Below are 25,262 nucleotides of genomic sequence, written 5' to 3'. Positions count from 1 at the left end.
TTTAGTTTAATTGACAAGCACTTCCACATTCACATAATGCATTTGAGTTCTAGAAGCATTTGTATTCATTTGATATTCTGTAGCCAAATACAATCCAGGACTCTGTAAAACAAAACAAAAATTAATAAAAATACTGGCACATTCTTTGTAAAGATAAAGATTGCAAAGCAATTTTCTCTGAATTGCCTATTGTGTCTTATAAATGCAATTAGAATTTGAGTGATATGATCACATCTTCGCTAACTAAATAATCTGTATAACATATTTGCAAATAGGCTCCTGATGATAGCGGATTTCCAGATAAGTAATTAACTGTAAGAAATTATAAATCATATACGCCGTATCACACCGCCGATACACTAAATTCTTGTCGAATCAGGTGATTAGAGGTACGTCGCTGATGAGAGTCACTTTCTTTGAATTTTTTTTTTTTTTTTTTTTTTTTTTTTTTGTTATTTTAATCAAATTGCTTATGTCTCGTAAGTCTACTTAAATAGGATAATCAAATCATAAATATATGCACTTCATATAATATACTATCTATCGAACAATCAAAGAGTTGTTAAACCCTTAAAAACCCTAATTACATATTGAATGTATGACCAGAAAAGTGCATATTAAGCATAATATTAGTCAACATTTTTTTCTTTTATTTATTCTCACTATATAAGTAACGCATTGAAAATCTTTCACCAATGTAGTTGCTATCAAATGAATTTTGTACTTTTCAGGTTATTTGCAAGGAGACATTTCGATGCATTCCTTTATGAAATTATTTAAATTGTAGTTGATTTAGCTATATTAATGTATGTAAAGTAAGGAATACCTATAGTCATAACAGTTATAAATGTTATAAATATATATCATCTGTGATAATGAAAAATATCCATTAATAACTGCTGCACATGTGCTAATAAAAAATATCAGAGATGGACTATCTTGCTTTGTTATAAAGCTGATTCATTATATGCGTTTAGTTTACAATATATTATAGAGTCGAAAAAATTGAAAATCATTTTGCTGAAAGCGTCGATTCATTATAAGTATGTTTGTTTTCAGCGTTTTTGAAATTAAGTTCGTAAGCTGCCATATAATGAAAATTAACATATAATTTCCCTTTTTACAGATGGAAACACTTGGACAACACAGCCTCTGATCGCCGTTGCATTGCTATCTGTGGCTGTGATCTTGTTGATAGCAATATTGTTAATCTGTTTTCTGAAGAAAAAACACCAGTCCTCTGAACGTAACAAGAACAACCCTGACTACGAACTACCCATATCAGGAAAAGAGGATTCCCATTATACTGGAATCCATAGGGCCAAATCTGCTGAATATAGAGAGGTCGAAACGTCTCATTATATGGAGATAGGAAAAACAGATATTAAAACCAAAGCAGAGTACATTAATCTTGATCAACTATCAAGTAATACGAGTTTATCCTGAACAGACTATTTATTTTCTATACATAAATTATTCTTTTTCTGTTTGCTTCTGTATTGAGTGTTGAACCAAGACAGCTATTGGTGTTTTGTTGTTAAAAAAGGTAAGGAATTTCTTGATCTGTTCTGTATGGTTAAGACTGCAACCAAAATATAATATGATTTATGAAGGAAATAAATCTTTCGAGAATAAAATAGTTAGTAATGTTGTTCGCCCTCAAGTACATGTATTATCATCATATCATTTTTTTTAAAAATGGCTTTATCTTGATACTATGTACATCTAGCTAACCTCACCTTTCCAAACAAGTATTTCTGAACAAAAAAAAATAGATTTGCTCCTTCCAGTAATGAAGAAGTCAACAGTACGAGAGTCAAAGATGTAATATAGCTTAGATTTCCGTACTTTATTCTATTTTATTATGATAAAACTGAACAAAATAAGTAACTTAATTAAAAAAAAATCTCTTTATTTTTTTTTACGTCACGTCTAATCATTTTTTATAATAAATCAGGGTTATTCTGTCCACCATAAAAACATCAAAGTGATGACTTTAAAAGAGACAGCTGATATATTTGTTTGATTAACTTGTTTAATTGTAAATAATTTACTTCGTTTTAGATGCCATAAAACCCTCATAAACCAGACCTCCTTAGGTGCTTGGTATACTTGTAATTAAGCTTTTTATAATAGATTTGAAATATATATATTTTTGATTAGAAAAACTATTTTTTTTTAAATGTCTGCCGTTTGATAAGAAAAAAAAATATGTTTCTTTTTGATTCAATCTGGTCTACAAGAAGATTTTTTAATACATCTTGCTATCCGTGGATTTGCTCTTAATTAAAAAAAGAAGTAAATATTTTTTTAAATTTTTTTTTCGTTTTAAAACTTTCTTCTAAAAAAGGAGATAAAAAAATCCCACTATTGTGGCTCTACACTGAACAAAAAATATACTACCGAAGCATGTTTTATGTAAACATGGCTAATTGTGGTTTTGTTGTTCTTGAAATAAACTTTTGATTTTTCGTTAATATCAATTCCTTTTTAAAACTTTTACCTAAGGGAGATGGGATCTTGATTGTTATTAGAAGTAACAAGACTTTTTTAAAGTTAATTTTACGAATCTACACACATACCTTTATAAAAAAAAATCATACCGAAAATCGGGGTGTGTGTGCTTCTTTAGGCTCTACGGAGCTATTAATTTGCATTGTTGTTATGTGTAACACATAAAATTAATGTATTCTTCAAAGTTTGTTTTTGAATATGTTAATCCAAACGAATAATTGGAATTTTTTGTACATTTAAATTGTCAAAGTAGAAATTTTGAGAGCGAAATAGTTTTCAATCTCTGTAGTCAATTTTTCTTTTTCTGGCATTAAAATTCATCAATAAAAAAAATTCCTTCGAATGTTATGAGTTAAACTTATCTGAATTCGAGCAGAGCTATTTGAATTATTCTATACACTCATAAATGAAAGAAAAAGTGAGGGTCTGTGATATTAATTTTTATTATTACTAAAAAGTGTTTATGTTTAAGGGTAGAGAACAAGGTTAACTTTTTCATTATTTGGCCCTGTGAATTTCTGAAAAAAATCTGAAACTGCATAGTTTTAGTGAACAATGCATTGCATATCACTTAGGTCTTTGGTAACTGCGTTTCTACGCAGCATTGTTAAGGCTTGAATAAGGAGCTGGGCCTAATTTATACGGGAAAAGTTTACTGTGACGTCACATAATAATATCACTTTTATGTATTTCTCATAATACCTGAAAATGAAATAATTTGCAACTCTGAACTGTATTAGCATAATAAACAACAATAAAACTTATCAATGCATTAAAAAACTTGCTAGTTAAATCCAATGTAGTTGGTTATAAACAAAGCACTGATAGCGATGAACTTGTAAACATGACGTCATTTTGGTAAAAATGACGTATTTTCTGTGCTGTGAGAAGCAGATTGAGGAATTTTTTAACGATGAAAAATTCGTTTTATTATAAAACAGAATATTATTTACAGGTTTTAAATAGTCGATTAATACAAATGTATATCATTTGTTTAGTGCGATTATTCATTAACTCTCAAGAGAATGTATTTTATTAATTATGTCATGTTTTTATGTACAGGTTACGTACATTTTACAATGAGATGCCTCATAAAATCGTACTTTGGCAAGGGCATACACTTAATAGATCTTAACCATTTTTTGAATATAGATAAAGGATATTTTTATTAACTTGAAAAGTGCTGCTGCTTTCTTTAAATCGAGGGCGTGATTTTATAAATACACAAAATATTTGGTAAAAGTCAAACATATTTCGAAATTGGCTTATTTACCTGAAAATTTAACTATTAAAACGCGAATTCTTTTCAAAGCAGCAGCACTTTTCAGAAACTACAAAGTATGCAAAAACAATTAGTAGTTGGAATTTTTAATTTCAACTAGGGTATGCCCTTGCAATATTGGAATTTGTTCATGACCTACATTCAGTACACGAACTAAGCATTCATCACGTGACTGTCCATCAATGGGACCAAACTTAAAACAGTATAGAGTGGGTTATACTATGCTATTTCCATAAGTATTTAAGTTCTGTGATAATAAAACAGCTTAATTAAAATAAATTTACGTAAAAACAAAAGTCCCCCTTTTTGCACGTATATTTTCCATTGATTTTTCATAGTAGGCTTTAACAGTGCTGCGTATAAGACATGACATAATTTTCTTGCTAGTCAATGCATTTTGTCGTCAAGAAATATTATAATATTATATGTATGGTATATGTAGGTGTATTTTTAGAGCAAAATGACCAGTCAAATACATGGATTTATATCAAAGACACGGAACTTAAATGGACAACTCATAATCCGTCAGGTGGCATGTATAAAATGTTTCTTATAAAAAAATTTTCTGTGTTTGCTCTGTTCATATCTTGATCATATTTTGTATTGTTTTCTGGACTTTTCACCTTGAATACTGATCGTTTCTCCATATATTTCATTCTGATTGTTAAATTATCAAGACATAATAAAAATGCATAGCAGGGCAGATATTACCTAAATTCCTTTCTAATAAACTTACTGTCAATAAAGTATGCATTCATGTTTATGTTCTTTAAAATGTGAAAACATCCATGATTTTAGATACATCTTACTTCCCATACTTTACATTTAACAAGAATTATTGCTTGATATCAACGTTTAATAATGCAATCGACTTTTGAAAATTACTTTGAAATTATTCTTAATTTTTATACTAATTTAGCCATTTCCATATAAAGATTGATTGATTGTATACTGTTTAACGTCCCTCTCCAGAATATTTCACTGATATAGAGACGTCACCATAGCCGGTGAAGGGCTGCAAATTTAGGCCTATGCTCGGCACTTACACCCTTTGAGCAGGGAGGGATCTTTATCGTGCCACACCTGCTGTGACACGGGACCTCAGTTTATACGGTCTCATCCGAAGGACCGCCCCATTTAGTCGCCTTTTACGACAAGCAAGGGGTACTGAGGTCCTATTCTAACCCGGGTCCTCACAGGGTCCATATAAAGAAGGAATGTACATAATGTTTTAACTTATATAATGCTTTAGCCTGAATTTTTCTTGTTTATTTCATTTGCTTAACATGTGATCAGAAATAAATAATAAAATTTTGAAAAAAATATTATGTATCATAAAGTTGTAAATTTGGGTGTAGTTTTATTTTTTACCTTCCTATTTTTGGTTATAAACATTTTATATATGTAGTTACTTGTTCACCAAACCGGAAATTGACAAACAAACAAAGAACTATGATTTAAATATTTCATAGCTCCGGGAGTACGTAGAAAGCTTTTTATGAATCATTTATATATCAAATGCAGTCCTTAAAACAGTGTTAGATAAATATAATCTTAAAGAAGGAATATTTCACTTTCACTTTTTAACAAAAGAGGATGGTTCAAGTATGAACAGGGAGGAAGTGTTGCTTAATTAATACATTATGGACTTTGATATCATCAATTTTCTACTTTTCTTCAGTCGGTTACTTCTCAATTCTCAACAATATGGTAAGTGTTCACTTTTGATATATGTTTAAATCGTACGAGAACATAAAAAAAATTAATAAATGTATTACTGATTTTTGTAAGAAAGAAAAATAAATAGAACAAAAAATCGTGTATAAAATATAAGAAATTAAATAACTTATTTTAAGAATATCAGGAATCAGATATCATAAAGGTTGCCTTTTAAAATATGCCTTTACACATGAAAAAGGAGTAGAAAAAAAATAAGATATATTTCTTTTAGAAAATCTTGCCAGTAGGAAATCTGTGACAGTCAGTAGTAGGTACAATGATGGACATTTTTCACCAAGTAAAGCTGTGGACGGAGACAGGAGTACATATCCGCTGGACTGTTCACTTACAGCTTCCGGTCAGAAGGAGGCGTGGTTATCGGTTGATTTCGGGAAGAAGAAAAATATAGCATCGATATCAATCTTACATGGGAGGTGTAAGCATATAGCTATGTGTCTTTCTATTTCATATATTAAACTTAATACATTGGTCGATGTTATATGAACATTTTTTATTCGTTGAATTGCAAACTTTGCATCCATATAAAAGAAAGTATCATTCATAGTATCAAACAATCTATGAAAGTCTGATATTTATTTGCCTCGATTAAATTTAGGTTAATTTTTTTATTGTACAGAAATTTAACTTTTCCTATTTTGTAAATTGTTTAGGGAAAAAATCCTCCAAAATAGTCTAAAATCTGTAATATTCATTGAAAAATACAACTGTCACTTACAGTAGGTCTCAATGCATCCTCAATGAGATCATCTGACTCTGGTATCTTTGCTGATTCCAATGGAGACGGGGCAGTGTTTGTTGCTAATCCATTAAGAAGGATTTGTTCGAGTAGTTTTGATGAAAAAGATGCCCAGGTCGTTTGCTTGGCTTGGGGATTTCTACCGTAAGCATATGATTATCATTTGAAAGGGAACCATATCCTGATTGTTTTGTTTTTCAACATGTACCTGCACATTTATTTTTATTTCAAATATTAAATTTATTTCCAGCAATTTAACATGGTCATTTACATGCTTACATTTCAAATCTTTGTGAAAAGAGGTATTATGAAAAACAAAACCCGTTGTGTCCTTAAATTAAGGAATGGCACTAATATTTGACCAAAGTATTCGAGAATAAACTGATTTGGGTCAGTTCATGCTTATTAATCCGCAAAGCAAAATACAAAACAGAGTTAACGAAATAATATAACCCCTAAATGCCCCCTTAAAATAGTTTTTAAGTTGCTTTGCATGTCACTTATTAATAAGATCTTGCGCATATATTTATATTTCTAGTTCTCTATCCATTGATTTTTTTTCTTTTCTAGAGATAATACATCTTATAGCATAGCTGGAGATTTCTCAGCAGATCAACCTCCATTTTATAACGTCTTGAACTGTGCAGGCAATGAAGTTAACATACAAACATGTCCAAAGGGATCAACTGACTGTCCATCAGGATCAGCTGTAGCTGTTAAATGTCAAAGTAAGGTTGTTTGTGTAATTGTTGAAATGTAATTTTTTGTCATCTCGCCCAAGCAAAACTATTAGCTTCGTTTGATTAACAGCAAAGAGATAAACACAATTTGAATTGAAAAAGGTCATTTATTAACATAATGACGAAACTACTAATGCAGTATAATACTAACTGTAAGAAAAGTTAATAACACTCCATAAGCAAAATCAACTTAATGTACTTTGTAAAACTTTACAATATATACACTCTGAGGAACATCTGACTAGTTCAATGATTATTGCAAAATCACAGGTTGGGACCAATAAAACAAATGTAATTTAATTAAAGGCATTAACTTCAAAATATCGAAATTCGATATCTCTACAATAATATGCGTGCAAATGTTTCTCTGATCTTATCATTTAGACATGTACCGTAGCTAAAACTATTCTTGAGACAAATCATCATCATAAGATGCAATATTTATTGTTTCTTCTAATGTTGATCACTTAATTTTGCCGACACTTAAAATATAAAATTGTATGTATTGTAGGAATGTGGAGATATATTTTTAATAAAATCATATAAATACATGGACTAGCCAGACTTTTCTCTAAACAAATCACCATAAGGTATAATTATTCATATTTCTTTAATTTCTCTCCAGAAGGCAACACACTCTCTGGATTTTCCGTGTATATCTCTGACACAGAAGACTGGCGGTCAGGAACCCTATGTTATCAACACGACATACAACAAATTCCACAAAATAACTTCACATTAGACTGTGTCACTTCCGGTCGCTACGTCACTGTTTACAATAGAAGAAATATAACATCATTTCCTAATGTATCCGAATTTTCGTATATAAATATATGTGAAGTCGAGGTAAAAGGTAACTGTTTTCTTTATTTGGTTAATGGATATACACAGAAATGTTATCTGCTATCAGCTATCACCCTTCTTTTCTCTTTATCTTTGTTTTTGTTTAAGTGTAACTGGCTGTAATTAGGCTTCAGGATAATATGAATCGAAAGCTATTTTTTCCTTTTTTCTTCAAAAACTTGAATTTACTAAAAATTAACATTAAATCACGATTCGAATGCTTTTTAAATTTAAGGTGTATTATTTTATTCAATAAATATACACTAATTCGTATTTAGTATTGGCTTGCATTCATATAGGATGGAAGAATGTGATGTTCATTTAAATCTAATTGAATCTTTGTAATTCTAAATACAGTACGTAAATTTCCACAAGCTGAAAATGCATTTAATATTACTTGAACTCAGATTATTGCACAATTCATGAGAAAAGCTTTCTTGATTGTCTATGTCTCATGACGTCATGGAACAATATATTAATTATCCCCAAAATTAAAACAATATTATTATCCCCAATTTTGGATATGGATTTTACTTTTAAAAATCTTTCTTCATACCAATCACCATTTCTGATACAACAGATACATTTCTTTGCTTGCCTGTTTGCTAAAGGCCCCGAAAACCCAAACACACCTGTTTTTCATATGATTCATCTACAGGGTACAGAGCCAGGTTTCAATAATGTTGACAAGATGATAAAGGATGTTACTCAATAAACTTCTATATAGACAACGGCATTATATGTGTTAGTTGCGTCAAACTCCCACTTTCCTTAAATTTTAAATTCAGATATTATTTAGTATTTTTAAACATGTACATTCCGTTAGCACACTCGTCTTTACAGCAAAACTCGGTTATAACATTTTTTGGTATATCCGTATAAAATCAAATTTACATAGCTGGGGATCAAAGATGCCTTCGCTATATCTGTGAATTCGCAATATCCGTTCTCGAACTGTAATTTTAATGTACTGTAATGTTTTACTGTAATTTTTAGGAATCGGGACAAGAAGTTAATGTGAAATATGATAATTTTTTTTGAATGAGTAATAATCTAGTGTTCTGAAATTTTATTCTAATTCTTTTGAACTAAAAACATGTCTTTCTTTATGAGAAGCCGTTTTCATCGTTGGCACGTTATTTGCTACATTCCTTGCAATATGAATCCACTCTGAACTTGCATTAGGTGCAACCACATCACATTTTGTTATTTTTTCCTCATTGTTTTACTTAAAGATCGGTTAGTAGTTCTTCTTTTGTTCCAATATTTGTAGGATGTGACCTGGGATTTTACGGGGAAAACTGCACGAGGTGTCCTAAGAACTGTTTAAATAACACGTGTCACTTTCAGATTGGAGAATGTTTTGAGTGTATCGAGGGATACACTGGACAGTATTGTGAAAAAGGTATCTGTGTATTAAGCTTTACTAGGTAGAAGTATTCTAATACCTCTTCACTTATATTTCTTTCAAGACTTTTTTCTCGTTTGTTCTTTTTTTTTTATTGAAACTATATATTGCAGGTGCAGAATTGTGAATTAGTTTTGTTTTTATTATGCTTGCCTCGGATAGCAACAAACAAGTATTTACAACCATGCTCTTGACTATAGCTTGTAGATATGAAAATGAATTAAACGGTATTGCTTAGAATGTTGACATATTTTTGCTTGAAGAATTCGACTTTGGATATGCATGCATTACATTACTTGATGAAAAAAAAATGAAATAAAGAAATGACAAAATAGCACTTGTCGTCTGTAACATTTATTTAATCCATTTTGGTCTACTTACAACGTTTTATCTGTTAGTAATGGTTATGTAAATACTCATTTAATGACGACTCCATATATCCCTAATGAACTCGAACTAGATTCCATATAATCTGCTACATCTATTTCATATTTCGACGTTTTACTGAAAAGAAATAAGAGTATTTCAACTTTTCAACTGAAAAGATGAACTATTTTAGAACGTTATTCAAAAGTAATGAATACTCATGTGAAGGAGAAATTCCATGAATTCGATGGTAGTTATAATTACCTTGTTAGAATTATACTCCTATACGTATTTTGCCAAAAGTTTTTTTTTTTTATCCAGTCTATATGCCTTTGTTTTCATGCTAATGTTATGAGAACATTTTATCTACCCTTTCAATACTTAGAGACCACGTCCGTTGCGATGGTCAAAAAAGGATGCTTACTTGTCCTAGGCATTCGTTCCCATATCTGGAATTTCCAGACGTCCGTTCCTGCCCTTTTCAAAGAGATGTTATGCAGTCAGAATTTCTATGTCTACTAAATCCCATTGGTAAACTTTTTTAAACAAAATAAAATGTCAGATTGCAGACAATTTCCGATGTGTAATTATTGTGGCAAACAGTGCGTGAACTGTTTATGGAGTGTATTGGGAAAACCTTTGCACCACATATTGACGTTACAATCTACAACGCTATTTAGTGTTATAAGATGTCACCCAAGATGATTATTTTTTTTTTAAATTAAGCAAAATTAATGTATGCCAACAGTTTAAAAACAATCATCACCAGTTGATTTTCTTGACTGATCAAGAAAGTATCGTGAATGAATCAATAACTTAATTTCGCGAGTTAAAGAATTTTAATTACTACAAGTTAAATTATTTTCTAAAGAAAATATAACTTCGAACAACACAAAATATAAATAAAAATTATCTTTTTTTAAACTTCTTAAAGAAAAACCATTGTCCTTGAAACGTTTTGAACATATACCCACAAATTTTCATTATATACGTCTTTTTTTTAAAATAGACTCATAGTTTATTTTATTATTTCTTTATTTGGATTAAAATATTCGATTTAAAAATTCCAAACGTGTAATTCTTTATTAAATCACAAATGTCAGTGCAGAGAGTTCATTTTAAATGTACTGTAGCGTTTAAAGAAGCATATTGACCCCATTTTTTAATTTAATTTTTAACTAAGCAATGTGTGTATAAGGTAAAGATATACTAGACAAAAAAGTTTTTAAGACTTTAAATATCAAGATATGATGACACTTCATGAATAAACAAAGAAACTGAATTAAATACGTTGGAAGAATATCTGCCGTTCTTCAATGCATTAATTTTCGTCATATATATTATTCAGAGTGCCAAGCTGGTAAATATGGACAAGGATGTTCTGTCTCATGTGGACAGTGTATCAGTAATAAACAGTGTAACCACGTGAATGGATCCTGCCCTGGAGATTGTTCTCCTGGATGGAGGGGAGATAAATGTGATCAAAGTAGGTTTATGATTTATGTATTAAACTTTCATATAGTAATGAATTTACTTTCTTTCGAAGTTGTATGCATGCATTATATTGTTTCAATGACAATATCATCATGATCATCTTAAATATGAGTTTAGGCGAAAGCAAAAAAGTAGGTTAAAAATTTCCAAAGCTAGGTGGTGCGAAAAAAAGAAACATGTCTACTGTATTAACTTTAAACTGCATTGACATTCATTTGCTCTAGTATTCTACAGATTCTCTCTTCATGCTTTACATATACTTGACTACATATTCATTCTCACGAATGCATTGATTGTAGATGCATTCATTTCCTTAGTGCATGTACATGTGCTCGTATGTAGTTTGTTCAACGTCCATTTCGGAAATGTTCACTCATAATGAATGGTCAACGCTTGCGATGGAGCGTTGCAAATCGTCCATATTTCAGCACTTGGGTTTTAGAGCAGTGGGCATTCTTTGTGCTTGCACTATCTGTGACACAGGACCTCAGTTTGTACTATTTCATTCAATGCCGGGGTCCCCTTCTCAGAACAGTCTGTTCGAACCAGCGATGTACGGATCGATTCTAAGCTCATGTTCCCTAAATTGATTTTAAGTTCCGTGAACTAGAGTCATCAAATTTAGATAGTTTATAATTAACAATTATCCAGCGATCCATGTCCCTCATTTTTTTCTCATATTTAATTTGTGGTACTCCTCATTCTTTGTAGAATGTCAGTATGGATACTTTGGTCAGAACTGTAATACTTCTTGCTACATTCCAAATTGTAAAAACAGTACCTCATGTGACGCTATAACAGGGGAGTGTTTGGATGGCTGTGTTAAGGGTTGGGCTGGGAGGACATGTAATGGTAGGTTAATTTCAATCTTTAATCTTGGAGAAAAAACCATAATGCTCTATTTCCTATAAAATAAATCAAACATTTTATTTGACAAATTTTCAGAATATTTTCTGATGTTTGAACATTTTCGTGCATAACTTAACGATTATTCATTTTGCCAAGACAGTAATGGGAACCTATTATATTGTCCTGTAACTCTATAGCATGCCGGTAATTGACACAAAATAATGATTTTTTTAAAAAAGATGTACATTTTAAACTTCTATTACAGTTTGTGCAGAGACGTATTATGGTCTATACTGTAACTTAACTTGCAACCCTCATTGTAATAATCTTCAATGTAACCAAACAAATGGTCATTGCCTAATGTGTCCTGAATCACGTGATGGACCGTTTTGTGAAACTGTTCTCATAACAACAACACTGACATTAGGTTCAAATTCTTACTTTGCTGAGTATTGATTCACTTACTTTTTATCCTAAGGCACCTTTTCCTGGCACATTTCCTTTGCAACTCAACATTTACTTTTTCTTTAATATATACATTTTTAAACAAATAATGTCTTAAGTACGTGTAATATGACACCGTAGAAAATAAAATCAATATTAGCACAAATGTAATGAAATATCAATACGACATGAAAATACAAATATTCACGCATATTTCTCTTATCACTACGTATTAATCAATTCTAGTTAATTCTAGCTTATCATGAAAAAATAACAAGAAAGAAACGTTTAATACTAAATATTTTGCATTTTCGTGCTTTCATAAATAGATACATGATTCTTTATGATTGTCCAAATTTTCTGTATATAGTCGATTTTATGAAAAAAAAATCCTTTAATAAATAAATGAGTTCTATCTTTTTTATCTGGAATGAATCTTAAAGAAACATATCAAAACTGCAAATGTTAAATACTGAAATTGGTTTTTAATGAGATGTGAACCTTCTTCGTGTATCATTGTAAGGATTTATTATTTCTGAATATAGAAAATACGTGTAAGTTTTATCCTCTTCAACGTACCATACCTTAGTTACTGCTAATGAAGAACACAAAAATAATAATAGGATATATTTTGGCTGTAAGGAGGATTCGGGTGATGGGATATCCCTTTCAGCCATTTATTTTATGTACTGTTCTTCTCCAGAATGTGACCAAGGTTTCTATGGACAAGAATGTAATATGACATGTAGTGAATTCTGCAGGGTTGGACTCTGTTATCCCACTTCCGGTCGATGTGATGGTTGTGTTGCTGGTAGATCAGGGGATTTCTGTGAAACTGAAGTGGTAGTGAATAATGCTGGTGCAGGTAAAATGTATATATTTCCTATGAATAGTCACTGAAGGGTAGTTAAACCTGAGCATTGATTTATTAACAGTTCGGTTTTAGAGTGCATGTGTACGTGTAAGGAATTTGTGTAAATATTTTGTATATTTGAATGAGAGGAAAAGAATAGACCGGAATCTTAGCAAAATTTATAAACCTTTAAACTAAATCGTGTCTTTATAGTTGTATCTGAGGAAGCGCCTTTCCTGATGATTGGTGTGGCGGTCGGGGCCCTGGTCCTGATATTATTAGTACTCTTTATCATCTGCCTGATTGTAAGACGGTAATATAACAAATGTATAGCATTTACATTTTTTTTATAAAATTTCATAGTTTTGATTTTTTTCATCAAATTTATGAAAAATATAAGTACAATTTTTATGATCTTCCACTTTTCAAATTTGTATGTCAATAAGAACAGGAAAAATGAATCAAAAGCATTTAAGAAGGAAGGAAAAAAATGCGCATTCACCCTTAGGTTTTATTATTTGTTAATGAAACCTTTCTTTATCGGCGAATCACGGGCTTTTACTACCACAATGACTAGTTTTACAATTCTTCTATATAACTCCTAGTATAATAGGATCTGTATTTAAATTTGTTTTAACTATTTGATTTATATATCCTAAGTAGCCTTCTTTTTAATTTTCATTTTCGTACATGTCTTAGCTAGTACACTACACGTTTACACACATTTTCTTTAAATTATAAATGTATTTTTTAAGGAAAAGAAGACTCGACACGAAGACAGAAGATGCTATTGGACTACAGGCACAGATCACCCCGACATCAGAAAGAAAAGTTAATTATTACTTAGATCAAATTGACCAGGATGGAAAAGGTACAACGCAAAAGACTCGTCACTTAAAGTTATCAGATATATTATCAAGGAAGTGAAATATAATTACTCATGATGGTTTACTTTCCTTTTTCTAAAATTGAAATATTGTAAAGGAAACATATCACTTGAATGTAACATTTCCGTAGAATATATCTTGACATTAACAGCAACTTCTAGTTTGTTAACCTTTTAGCATTTATAGTGAACAAAAGTGACAGTTTATCGTGTGTTTTACATGTAAGCAACATTTTACGAAGACAAAATATATTTTAAAAATATTTATCATCGGTTTAAGACAAGGCACACTTTGCAAATAACGACTACAAAACAAAAACGAATATTTATAAATACAAAAAAAAAATCAACATAAGTGTCTATTATAAGAATAAATCAAATTAAGATATATAACTCAAATCTAACCGTGACTAACAAGTGCCACAATGATTTCTATATCAGTGTAGTGATAAACAACAACGTAATCAAAATGATACTACTTTTTACTTTCATAAAGTGACTATAAAATATATCATATTTGATATATAAAGTTGCTTATCATTACTATCGATAAGAAATTATCCATTTATGCGACGTAAAATCATTGTTGAATCAATTCATTATATATTTACTGTTAAAAAATGTTCAAATAGTGTGTATTACTCATAAAAAAAGACATAAATATAGATACATGTACAATCATTTAATGCTATGTTTCAGGGGATCAGGCAAACGTTTATTACAATGTAAGTTACGTCGTAAACTCAGAGCAGCAAGAAGAATCGGAGCAAGAAGAAACCGAAAGCGAGATAGAAACAGGAGATGACCTACAAGAAATCGAGCTGATAAGTGAAAATTTAGGGGACATTCCCGTGAAAGAGCTGCACGATTACATATTAAGGAAGCATGAAAATACAGACGAAGGCTTTAAGGCTGAATTTAAAGTATGTTTTTATTGCTTTCTTTTATCTGTTCCAAGGATCGTCTCCTTTTATCTAAATGGGCGTTAACGATGCGTAAATAAAGTATTAAAATTAAATTTAATGTTGTTTGTAGTTCTTATGAAATTCTAATCCGGAATGAAGATCAAAAGATGCTTTTAAGTTATGTGCAATAAATTCATTTTTAAGTGAAGATTATGAAATAAAAAATATATTTGTGCTCGGGAATATTTTTTTAACTTGTCATATAAAAATAATTTGTCAAACAAGAGTAGGGAAATAATTTTAATCCCGGCACACTTATATTGTATAAATTAACAACAGAGAGGATTAATAACAGGACATCGTTTGAAGTTGTTTATGAAAAGAAGTTAATAAAAACGTGTAGAATTCAACACTGTAAAATGTTATCCATTAGTAGAAAATTTATCGTACATTCCATGGAAGTCACGCCCAGGAGGTCTAAATAAAACAGTGGTTTAATTGAACTATTTGCATATCCAATGTCTCAAAGCCATGAATTTAGACATTACTGATCTTAGATTAAGTTATCAACAAAAACCCATTGTTTTAAATATCTTTTTACGCAGAATAATTTTTTAAAGATGTGTTACGCATTTGATTTAGAAACATCTTAAAAATGACAATCGGAATCCTCATGTGTGGTTTATCATGTACTTTAGAACTCTATTATTCAGAAAGCGAAATCAGATATATTAATGTGAAAATGTTTTTATTTACCACTTGTTCTGTCCCTATCTCGTATTTATCAAAATATAGAATTTGCAGTAAACTTAAAATTATATAACATTTTCTTGTTTTATTAAAGGCTTTACCAGAGGGAGATATAAACCGTTGCAGTGTGGGAACATTGGAGAAAAATATTTTGAAAAATAGATTTAAAAACACACTACCTTGTATGTATTTGATGTATATCTTTTAACAGAAAAACATGTTAAGAAAAAGGATGAATATTTAGTTTAAAATACAATGTTTCCATTTTTTTTTTTCAAATACATAATTTAAAAGTGGACAAATAATAATTTAATTGAAGGGTATTGTCTTCAGAATCAAGGAAAACAGAAAATGAGCTTAGAAAAGAAAAAAACTTTTTGGACAAAAATTACTTTAAATGTCAATTGTTCAATTTATTTTTACATATATTGAAAAATACTTTTAACACATGCAGACGATCACTCAAGGGTAATTTTAACGGATCCCTATGGCGAAGATTACATCAACGCTAACTTCATTCCTGTAAGTTGAATATCTCAATTCTATATGTAATTAAATTTTCATATCTACATTTTTTTTCTACTTTTGATAAGTATCACTACAAACTATTTGACGCTAACTGTTACAAAGAAAACAAAGCCAACACAAGATTTAAAAAATGAGATATTTTTATCACATTGTATCATAAGACACCCTTTCTGATATAAGATACACGGCGCACATGTATATACTGTTATTTTTACTTATATTGCTTATAAATCAATTATAAATCCATTAAAACTGTTTTCCCTGTATACATCTACACGTATTTCTGAAAAGAAAACAAATTGCCGTAATGTTATTTATTAATTTTTTTAACTTATTATCATATTTTATCATATGTTCGCTTACCTGGTAGTAAAACTTGGGGGATACTCGTTCCTCAATGTTACCTGAAGGTTTCGGGGTTTCCGGGCTTGCTCTGTCTCTGAACTGTATTCATTTGTTTCTTTGGACTTGGAGCTTGAATATGCTCTGTTTTCTCTTTATTTAATGCTTAACAACATTAATTGTTTCTATAAGACTTAAATGCGACAATTTATTATGGTTTTCATATCTTTTATTTTTTTTAATGTGCTGAATTATATATAATATGTTTTTAGTCAACGATGACTGATGCAGATATATTTGATTTTTTGTAGAGTATGCTCAGAGAGAAAGAATACATAGCATGTCAAGGTAGAATTCAATTTAGTTTTAAAATAAACACTTTTATGAAAAATCTTCACTGAAATGTTCTGCAGTGCAAAAAATCTAGGATTTCGGTATTTCTATATATGAATTCATTCACGATTTTTCCTGTTGAATTTAATTGCTTTGTTTACAACAATTAAATAAAAATAAAATTCAAGTAAACATTTCTGTTTTTCAAGTATCTTTAAATAACAAGTCTTAATATTATTTTGTTAATCGTTTTGCATCAAATAAATAAAATATATTTTCCTCATCTTAAAATAATAAGTAATATTGAGGAATGATTTAAATTAAAAGGATATGGATATGATTATGTCTCATAATAAGGATTTGATTTAGCTATATATAGATAGTTTTCGATAGACCAGAAATTAGCGAGAATTATTTTCCGTTGGCCACCATACTGAAGGTCCAAATGCTTGCATTCCTTCATTGTTCAACCAGTTTAAAATTTTTACATTTCCTATTTAAATTGGAAATCATTATTTTTATGAAGTATATAAATTTTTGGAAGCCTCCTTTACCTAAAAAAATATATCTATGAAAAATTTTCCACCAAATATATCTGCTACAACTTCTTAAACATGGTAAGACAAAAGAGGGAAAATCACCGAGTCGACCTTTCATATGGCGACCAAAGGGAAGTAACTTTCGCTAAATTCAGGCATATCGAAACTATCGATATACATGATTTGTAGGTCCAAAAGCAACTACAGTTAAGGATCTATGGCGTATGATCTGGCATGAGAAGGTGACCACCGTTGTAATGCTTACCGGCATCATTGAGGGACAAAAGGTATTAAATTAAAATTAATCATTATAAACTGCTTAAGTTTTAGATTGACAATATTTATCTTGGTTTTTTTAGGAGACCAGGGGCCAGTTTCACCAAAATACTTCCGACTTTAGTCCAAAATTCATTTTTACATAACTTCAAATTAACATATATTGTAAATAATTTTATTATTTTTAAAGAATGTAGTAAGATATTTTTAGAATAGCAATTTTAAAACTGAATGATTATTTTGCATTTTTTTTACAATCAACAGAGGTTTTTGGTCTTAGTTGTAAATTCTTTTGTAAAACGGGCCCAAGGTTTCCAAAATTCTATAGGAATTTTATTGGCTGCTCAATGATACGATACATGTATATCCTGTTGAGTTTGAATAAAACTTTAACTGGTCTGACACAACTCTTTCATATTCATCTATTTTAATTCAATGTAAATGGTAATCTAACAATCGAATTTTATTATACAGTTGAAGTATATCATTAAGGGAGTTAACAAGATTTCAGTTTCACAAGACCAGGACTATTTCCCGAGGCATGGAACTTGAGTCTTGCTAACTCCCTCAATGATATACTTTTTAACTGTTTTATTATACGGATAAAAATACAGGGTTACGAATGGCGGGGAATTATCTTCAAAATTAACGCACGCGGAATTAAGTCCATTAAAATATTAGACTTATACAAAAGAAAAATCTAGAAGATTACGGAGAACCGGGGAATTAGCTTCCGAATCTGGGATTAGCTCATTTAACTTACCCACAGGTAATTAATCCATTCACTCATATATGTAGGGAATCATTCGAATTTTACTGCATTTCCTTTATTTAGAAAAAAATCAGTAGAGGTATAACATAAAGCAATGAATTTAACTTTTTATCTCCAACTTTCCCTGTGAAGCAATATTACTTTATGAACTCCATACGCCGTTTACATTTGTTAGTTATTTCAATACATCTGAACATGTTTTCCGTACAAACATTTTAAAGGGGATGGTTTATTGACAAACAGAGAGATGAAACGAGAAGATCAGCAGTCTCGTTTTAAGTCACTATTTCTCGGTAGATACAAAGATCTTTTCGTATAATAAAATCTATCTCTGAGTCATTAAATCCTGAGGGAAGTTTTTCATACAGATTGTTAAGCCATTTTTACACCATTTTCCAATTATTCCCCGGTAATCACATGGAGCAGACGGCGGGTGTATTTCGTTAATAACTTTCTATGTTTTAGAGGTTCAGTTGTGTAAAATTAAATTGCATTTTTATATCTATATTCATTAATAACTTTCTAGTTCAGTTGTTTAAAATTTTATATCTTTTGATTTGACATTCTATAATGCAGAGGGAAAAAAGTTATTTTTTCGTTGTAAAACATGAAGATACACTAAAAAGTAAATGACAAAGTGGTTTTAATTTTATACACAATTGTTATAGAGAAAATGTGAGCAGTATTGGCCAAACCAAGGAAGAACAATCATCTATGGCAAATTAGCTGTTACCAACAAGCACGAGACGGTGTATGCATGTTATACAGTGAGAAATCTAGAAGTTCGGAATACTCAGGTATATAAGAAATATATCGAATAATGAATATTCAAATGTTCAAGGAGGATAAAAATTTATGTACATTCTTGTTAATTGTTTCACTAAAATCGTTTTTGTTCCATTTTGCTAAGAAATTACAACATGACATAGTGAAGTTAAACATTTTTTTTATTTTCATATCCCCTAACGTTTATGAAAGGAATGATCTTATCAAAAACATTTGTACACAAACTCATGCAATGGATATTGATATCTATTCTTTCCTGCATCATTTTTAAAAATACGTGTTCTTCACATTCTAAGGACAAAAATGATGTACCTCGAACTATGACCCACTTTCACTTTACTGGTTGGCCAGATCATGGCGTTCCGTCGACGTCACAGCTACTTTCATTTTACTTCAAAGTAAGAGAGCAGATGTCAAGTGCGAAACAGAAAAGACCTATTATAGTCCACTGCAGGTATCATTTAAATAGTTTCAATTATTCTACAAGCAAATTCATGTCAGGAATATCACTATGATTAAAAAATTCAATAATTATACTTTCCATTGCCAACACACGCCACTTTTTTCAGTACTTTGATTTTTTTTTTTTTTTTTTTGTTTTTTCTTTTTTTTTGTTTTGTTTTGTTTTTTGCTATTGTTAGCTGATGTAGAGGTACTTTCCAGTAATTTTACTTTGGTTTTATAGTGCCGGCGTCGGGAGAACGGGCACATTTATTGCTATAGATGCCCTGGTACAGTATGGGTTGAAGACCGGAAGTGTAAACGTCACTAAATACGTCAGCATTATGAGAAAAGAGAGAATGCATATGATCCAAACATCGGTATTTTTAATTGTTTGTAGCATATTCGTAAATATATGTCTGGAATAAAAAGAAACATATTTACAGCAACACTTGATAAAAATTAGGAAATGAGGCTGAGAAGTAGGCGTCATGACATCTACTTACAGCTAAATTTTTATCTAAAAATTCATTCTAAAAAAATATTTTAATGATTAGACCTCGTCGCAATTTTGCAAATCATTTTCGATTCTAATTAGATTTTTGTACATATATTGCTATAAGATAATAAAACTCCTTTGATATATATATTGTACATTAAGTTTCTGAATTATAAACTCGATTTTCTCAAATTACAGGGCCAATACATCACTGTTTACAAGTGTTTAGATGAATATTTCAACTTTCCACGCCACGTGGTCTCACGTGACAAGTTGACCAATCACACTGCAGATAAAGATGGACTGCACAAGGAATATACAGTAAATAAACAATAATTCACAAACAATAGTGTAAAGTTATTTGAATGTTGTATTTATATAAGCAAGTTGCATTACCAGATCTTTAAATGCTATATTTCATTTTGTACTCTATCAGGAGTTCGCCAATTACATCAGACAACAAAGGCAGTATGAAGCTATGACCGCTGTAGAGGGTAAGATCTTACATATTTAGGTTCAGTTTTCACAACCTCTACAAAACTGTTCACAGAATAACATATATACCTATCACGATACGATTTTGAGAACCATTGATCTACAATAATTTTCACAGGATGGCCGATTCACTATTGTTTTAACTTTGTTAGTATTATTTGATTTTGCAGAAGCAGAGACAAAGACTAACCAACCATTGGTTGTAGGAGAATATCCTGTAAGTACCAAAAGCTTAACCTTCATCGGTCGCCAGTGGATGTTCAATCCTCTATGGCAGCTGATCCCACCTCTGATATTTTAGTTTGCTCTGCTCAAAATTTGTTTTGTTAAATAGACTTATGAGTTTAAATACTGTTCGTTATCATCATTTTCTGGTACAGAATTAAATATGCTCTTCAATTAAATAAAAGACGTTTGAAAAGTGACTGTATTCCAGAGATTTGTCATTCAGATATTTATTTATGAAGGATAACTAGAAGTATTCAAGTAGCTGTAATATCCATTAGACAATACAAAGTTTAAGCAGAAAACTAGGGCATTAGAGGTGGAAGGTGGAATCTATTTGTTACGCTTTGGGGTACACATCCCTCTCCACAACTCTTCCTATACAACTGAATGAAATTTAATGAGACTTTCACAAAATCTTTGTTACACTGTGCCATTGTGCATATCCTATTTTACTTTTTGATAGAAGTTATATTTCGAGTTTCCCATAGCAAAACATTGACACTGGAATTGTTTCTTTTAAATTGAAGGGTATCCATGTTTTATCCACATATCCTCCTATACCAGTGAATAAAAATTAATTGTAATTTCACAGAGTCTTTATGTTAATGCCATTATAAACCTCTCCTTCTACGCTTTGATCAGACCCTCATTTTTGGTCACCAGAGGGAAACATGGACCTTGCTGTTATAACCTTATGCAAAATCTGGGGGATTGTCATTTAGCGAGCTCATTGCTCACAGTACCTATATTAAATTTTATGACATCCCAATTTATTAATAATGGATTAACAATAAGCAATAAAAAGTCAAACAGCATTATTTTTTTTTCCTAATGACTTTTTTTAATGAATGTATTGGATTTTCTGAGTGGTCTTGTTAGATTCTTTATCTTTTGTTTTTAGTCTATGTGGCTGGAAGATGGAATAATGGTGTGTCGCTATCCAAAGGCGAAAGAGGTCTCAGAGTTAATGGCGATAATAATGGATTGTTCACCATCTGTTATTATGACCTTAGATTCTCTTGATGAGCAGCTCACAGTATGTACACAAAAATGATCTACAATTTCATTTAACATAATATATACCTTTATTCTTTTAATTCTTCAATAAAATGCCAATAGAATGGAAAATAGAGTTCCATGGAGAATAAATCAAAATACCAATTTTAATTTACAAACCATACAAAACATTATTTTGATTTATGTTATGCAGTTGCTACATATTTTTGTGTACACAATAAACAGCAATGAATTTCAAATGTTTAATATTTCTATTGTTTAATTCTTCAGACAAAGCAGTGGATTCCAGAGGACCATGATTTGGTCATCGGTAGATATGTTGTAAAGAAGACGAAGAGTAGAGTGGTCAGCCTATGTAGAAGAATATCTACAACAAGGATTACTATTCAGGTGGAGATAATAAAGCAGTACCGAATTAAACAAATTACAAAGCTCACACCTGTAGATCTCTCTACTCTGCAGATACATATCATTTACTTTCGTACTTACAATTACCAGAGCGAAGGCTGATAGTTGTGGAAACGATTATGATTTATTAGCATGCTATGCTTAATTGTTCATTAAGTTTGGATTTTTTTATTTTATCTCGAAGCATGGGGATGATGAAGAAATTGATGTCAGAACTGTACAGGCTATGCCTTCAGACGATTCCGTGTATTCCAACACCACACAGCTTTCTGACATCATTGATGCCGTAACAAGCATGACACTGGAAAGAGAAAAGCCGATTATCATAATGCACAAGTTCGTTTCAGTTTTTTAACTTATATTTTTAACATTGTGCAGTAAAATGTTACATTTACTAGGACATAAATTATATGGTTTTCATATGAAAGTGCATTTTTAAAATGCAACGTAGGTGCGACGTAGAAAATATCTTCAATGTATCTGCTCTGTGAAGACGTATTTTATTAATTAAGAATATATTTTAACAGAATATCAAACAGTTGTATTTTCTCCGAGTTCATTGGCAAAGGCCTAAATATGGGGTACTTGCTTATTATTTTTTTTCAATAATCAGATTCAGATTCATTCTTTTGCAATGACAAACATTGTCCATAGTGTCTCCGAAGCAATGCAAAGTGAATAAAGCATTTGGAGACAGTTAAGCATAGCAGTGAAAGAAATTTCAATGAGAAAATGAAAGAAGATAATCAATGCTACCCTAATTAAAAAGTCCCTTTTAATCAATACTAATCAGGAACAAAGCAAATACAGAACCTTTGAAACAACAAAGTTGGCCCAGGTACCATAATAAAGGAGTAACATACCCTGTCTCCCGATCACACCTGCTATTTACTACTTGTCTTAATACTGTAAGCGTTGTCATTTGAGTGTTAGAATATATCATGCATATCGTTTCTTTCTAGAGATAACAACACCGAGGTTCTGATGGCAGCAATCGTGTTAAATTCCCTGCATCAACTGATGTATGAAGGGGAGACAGACATGTGTTTCATGGCCAGATATCTGCAGGCGAACCAGCTTTCTGCTATCCTTAGTTATGTAAGTAAAATAAATCGTTAATTTCTATTTCTAACACAGGTTCTTAAAGACATTGAGCAAATCATTTAATGTATACTTTGATATGAATAATTTATCTTTTATTTATTACAAGATATTACGAAACATTCTACCCTAAGAAAGAGAACCTTTTTTTAATTTAGACTTTTTGGAAAGTATAGTGAACCTGCATACGTCAAATAATATAACATATAAACAAAAATCATATGTTCGAAGAGATAAAGTATAAAAAAAGCTAGGTTAAAAAAAAAATTATAAAATATCAAAATCAGAAGTTTTAAATAAATATATATCTTCCTTTGAATTTTTGTTGTACACCAACAAAAGGGAGTTGAACAACATCATTTGACATTTGTTAAAATGAATTTAATCCACCTATTTAGGAACAATTTGAGGAGTGTTACAAACTTCTGTTCGTTTCAGATTTTCAACAAAAGAGATCATAGTGGAGAAAACCGAAAGACAAGAAGATCTTTACGCAAACTGAAAAGATTGAATGTTTTGCTGCACAGTTTGCCAAATTAACAGGACCCATTTGCATCTTAAGTTTATGTATTAAATAACGTATATTTTTGTTTTATGTTGCTCTAGCAATTGACAACTTCAGCCTTTAAAATGAAAATTAATATTAACATTAAAACTACAAAAATAATATTTACATTTAAACTACAAAAGGTCAAGATATAGTACATAATAGATGCCTAGTGATTTATCAAATAGGAGAAAACAGTTTTTTTTTTCAATAACACTTTGCAAATATGACTTGGTAAAATAAAGTGTTTCCGGACATTATGTTTGGATATATTATTACTGGAAAATATGTTTTAAACAGTAATTTTCAATGAAAAACAAAGTCAGATATAAATTTTAATGTCTTTGTTTTCAATCTCAGTCAATAAAAATATAGCAATATATTGCAGTTTCTCGGAAAACGGTTTTCTATTTTTTCTATATATGATTTATATTTGAATATAATGAAAATGCATCATTCCTACAAAGTTTCTACACGGATGTAAAGTACCAAAAAATAAGCTTAAATCAATGCTAAAGTCATAAAGGATCTAGCATTAAAAAGACTCATTAACTAGATCTTGACCTTGGGAAAAGGGCACGAAGTCTTGTTTGGGGTTGCACTTCATCAGAGAACGTACTTTCTTCTCTTTGAAATATTCACGATGGAATTTTTCTAGCGTTCAATCTTGTTCCGCATATCCATCAATGTCTTTTTACTGTAGAATTATTTTTCTTATAATAACCTTTCGAATAAATGTGCAATAGTTACATTATCTAATGTTATATATTAATAGGACTTAACATTGAGTGGAAGTTTACAAGAAACTGTTGACTTCGAAAGTTTTATAATGGAAATAATTGTCGTCTTAATATAGATAAGCTTATGATTTTGATATGTATCATGTATTATGGTGCTCGATTAGTTTATTTAACTACAGGAAATTTGTATTTTTTTAATAAGTTGGGTAATGATACATTGATTACTCAATGATTATTGTATCCTATGCTATATTATGTGGGTGGTTTTGTCAACATTTTTAACCATTTATAAGGATAACGGTGTCATATTCATTATCATATCGAATATTTAACTTTTTTTAAATAAAACATATAACTCGAAATGTTTTTTTTTTTACTTTTAATATTTCAAACGAAACAA

At 30.4% G+C, this 25,262-nt stretch overlaps 1 protein-coding gene across 3 annotated transcripts in view; it reads left to right on the top strand.

Annotated features, from left to right (window-relative positions):
- LOC134273452 (receptor-type tyrosine-protein phosphatase alpha-like) overlaps positions 1-25,238 on the top strand; it is a 46,382-nt gene extending 21,144 nt beyond the window's left edge. Inside the window, exons 7-27 of one of the 3 annotated variants that reach the window (XM_062755652.1) lie at positions 10,978-11,115; positions 11,835-11,975; positions 13,120-13,281; positions 13,483-13,582; positions 14,025-14,140; positions 14,855-15,078; positions 15,905-15,992; positions 16,265-16,332; positions 16,992-17,028; positions 17,742-17,839; positions 19,269-19,397; positions 19,683-19,840; positions 20,072-20,207; positions 20,525-20,647; positions 20,763-20,820; positions 20,992-21,038; positions 21,951-22,085; positions 22,337-22,456; positions 22,659-22,810; positions 23,437-23,572; positions 23,974-25,238. In XM_062755652.1, the coding sequence (XP_062611636.1) occupies positions 10,978-11,115; positions 11,835-11,975; positions 13,120-13,281; positions 13,483-13,582; positions 14,025-14,140; positions 14,855-15,078; positions 15,905-15,992; positions 16,265-16,332; positions 16,992-17,028; positions 17,742-17,839; positions 19,269-19,397; positions 19,683-19,840; positions 20,072-20,207; positions 20,525-20,647; positions 20,763-20,820; positions 20,992-21,038; positions 21,951-22,085; positions 22,337-22,456; positions 22,659-22,810; positions 23,437-23,572; positions 23,974-24,036 (2,429 nt within the window). In that variant the 3' untranslated portion in view covers positions 24,037-25,238. The remainder of the gene's footprint in view (positions 1-10,977; positions 11,116-11,834; positions 11,976-13,119; positions 13,282-13,482; positions 13,583-14,024; positions 14,141-14,854; positions 15,079-15,904; positions 15,993-16,264; positions 16,333-16,991; positions 17,029-17,741; positions 17,840-19,268; positions 19,398-19,682; positions 19,841-20,071; positions 20,208-20,524; positions 20,648-20,762; positions 20,821-20,991; positions 21,039-21,950; positions 22,086-22,336; positions 22,457-22,658; positions 22,811-23,436; positions 23,573-23,973) is intronic. The other 2 variants (XM_062755653.1, XM_062755654.1) reach the window with 2 other exon arrangements.
- Positions 25,239-25,262: the final 24 nt, after the last annotated feature.

This window comes from Saccostrea cucullata, unplaced genomic scaffold, assembly GCF_032062105.1.
Source record: "Saccostrea cucullata isolate Sc308-1 unplaced genomic scaffold, CSIRO_AGI_Scuc_v1 ctg3719, whole genome shotgun sequence".
Lineage (NCBI taxonomy): Eukaryota > Metazoa > Mollusca > Bivalvia > Ostreida > Ostreidae > Saccostrea > Saccostrea cuccullata.
The sequence above is the reverse complement of the archived record's forward strand: the minus strand, read 5'-3'. Positions and strand labels throughout refer to the sequence as shown.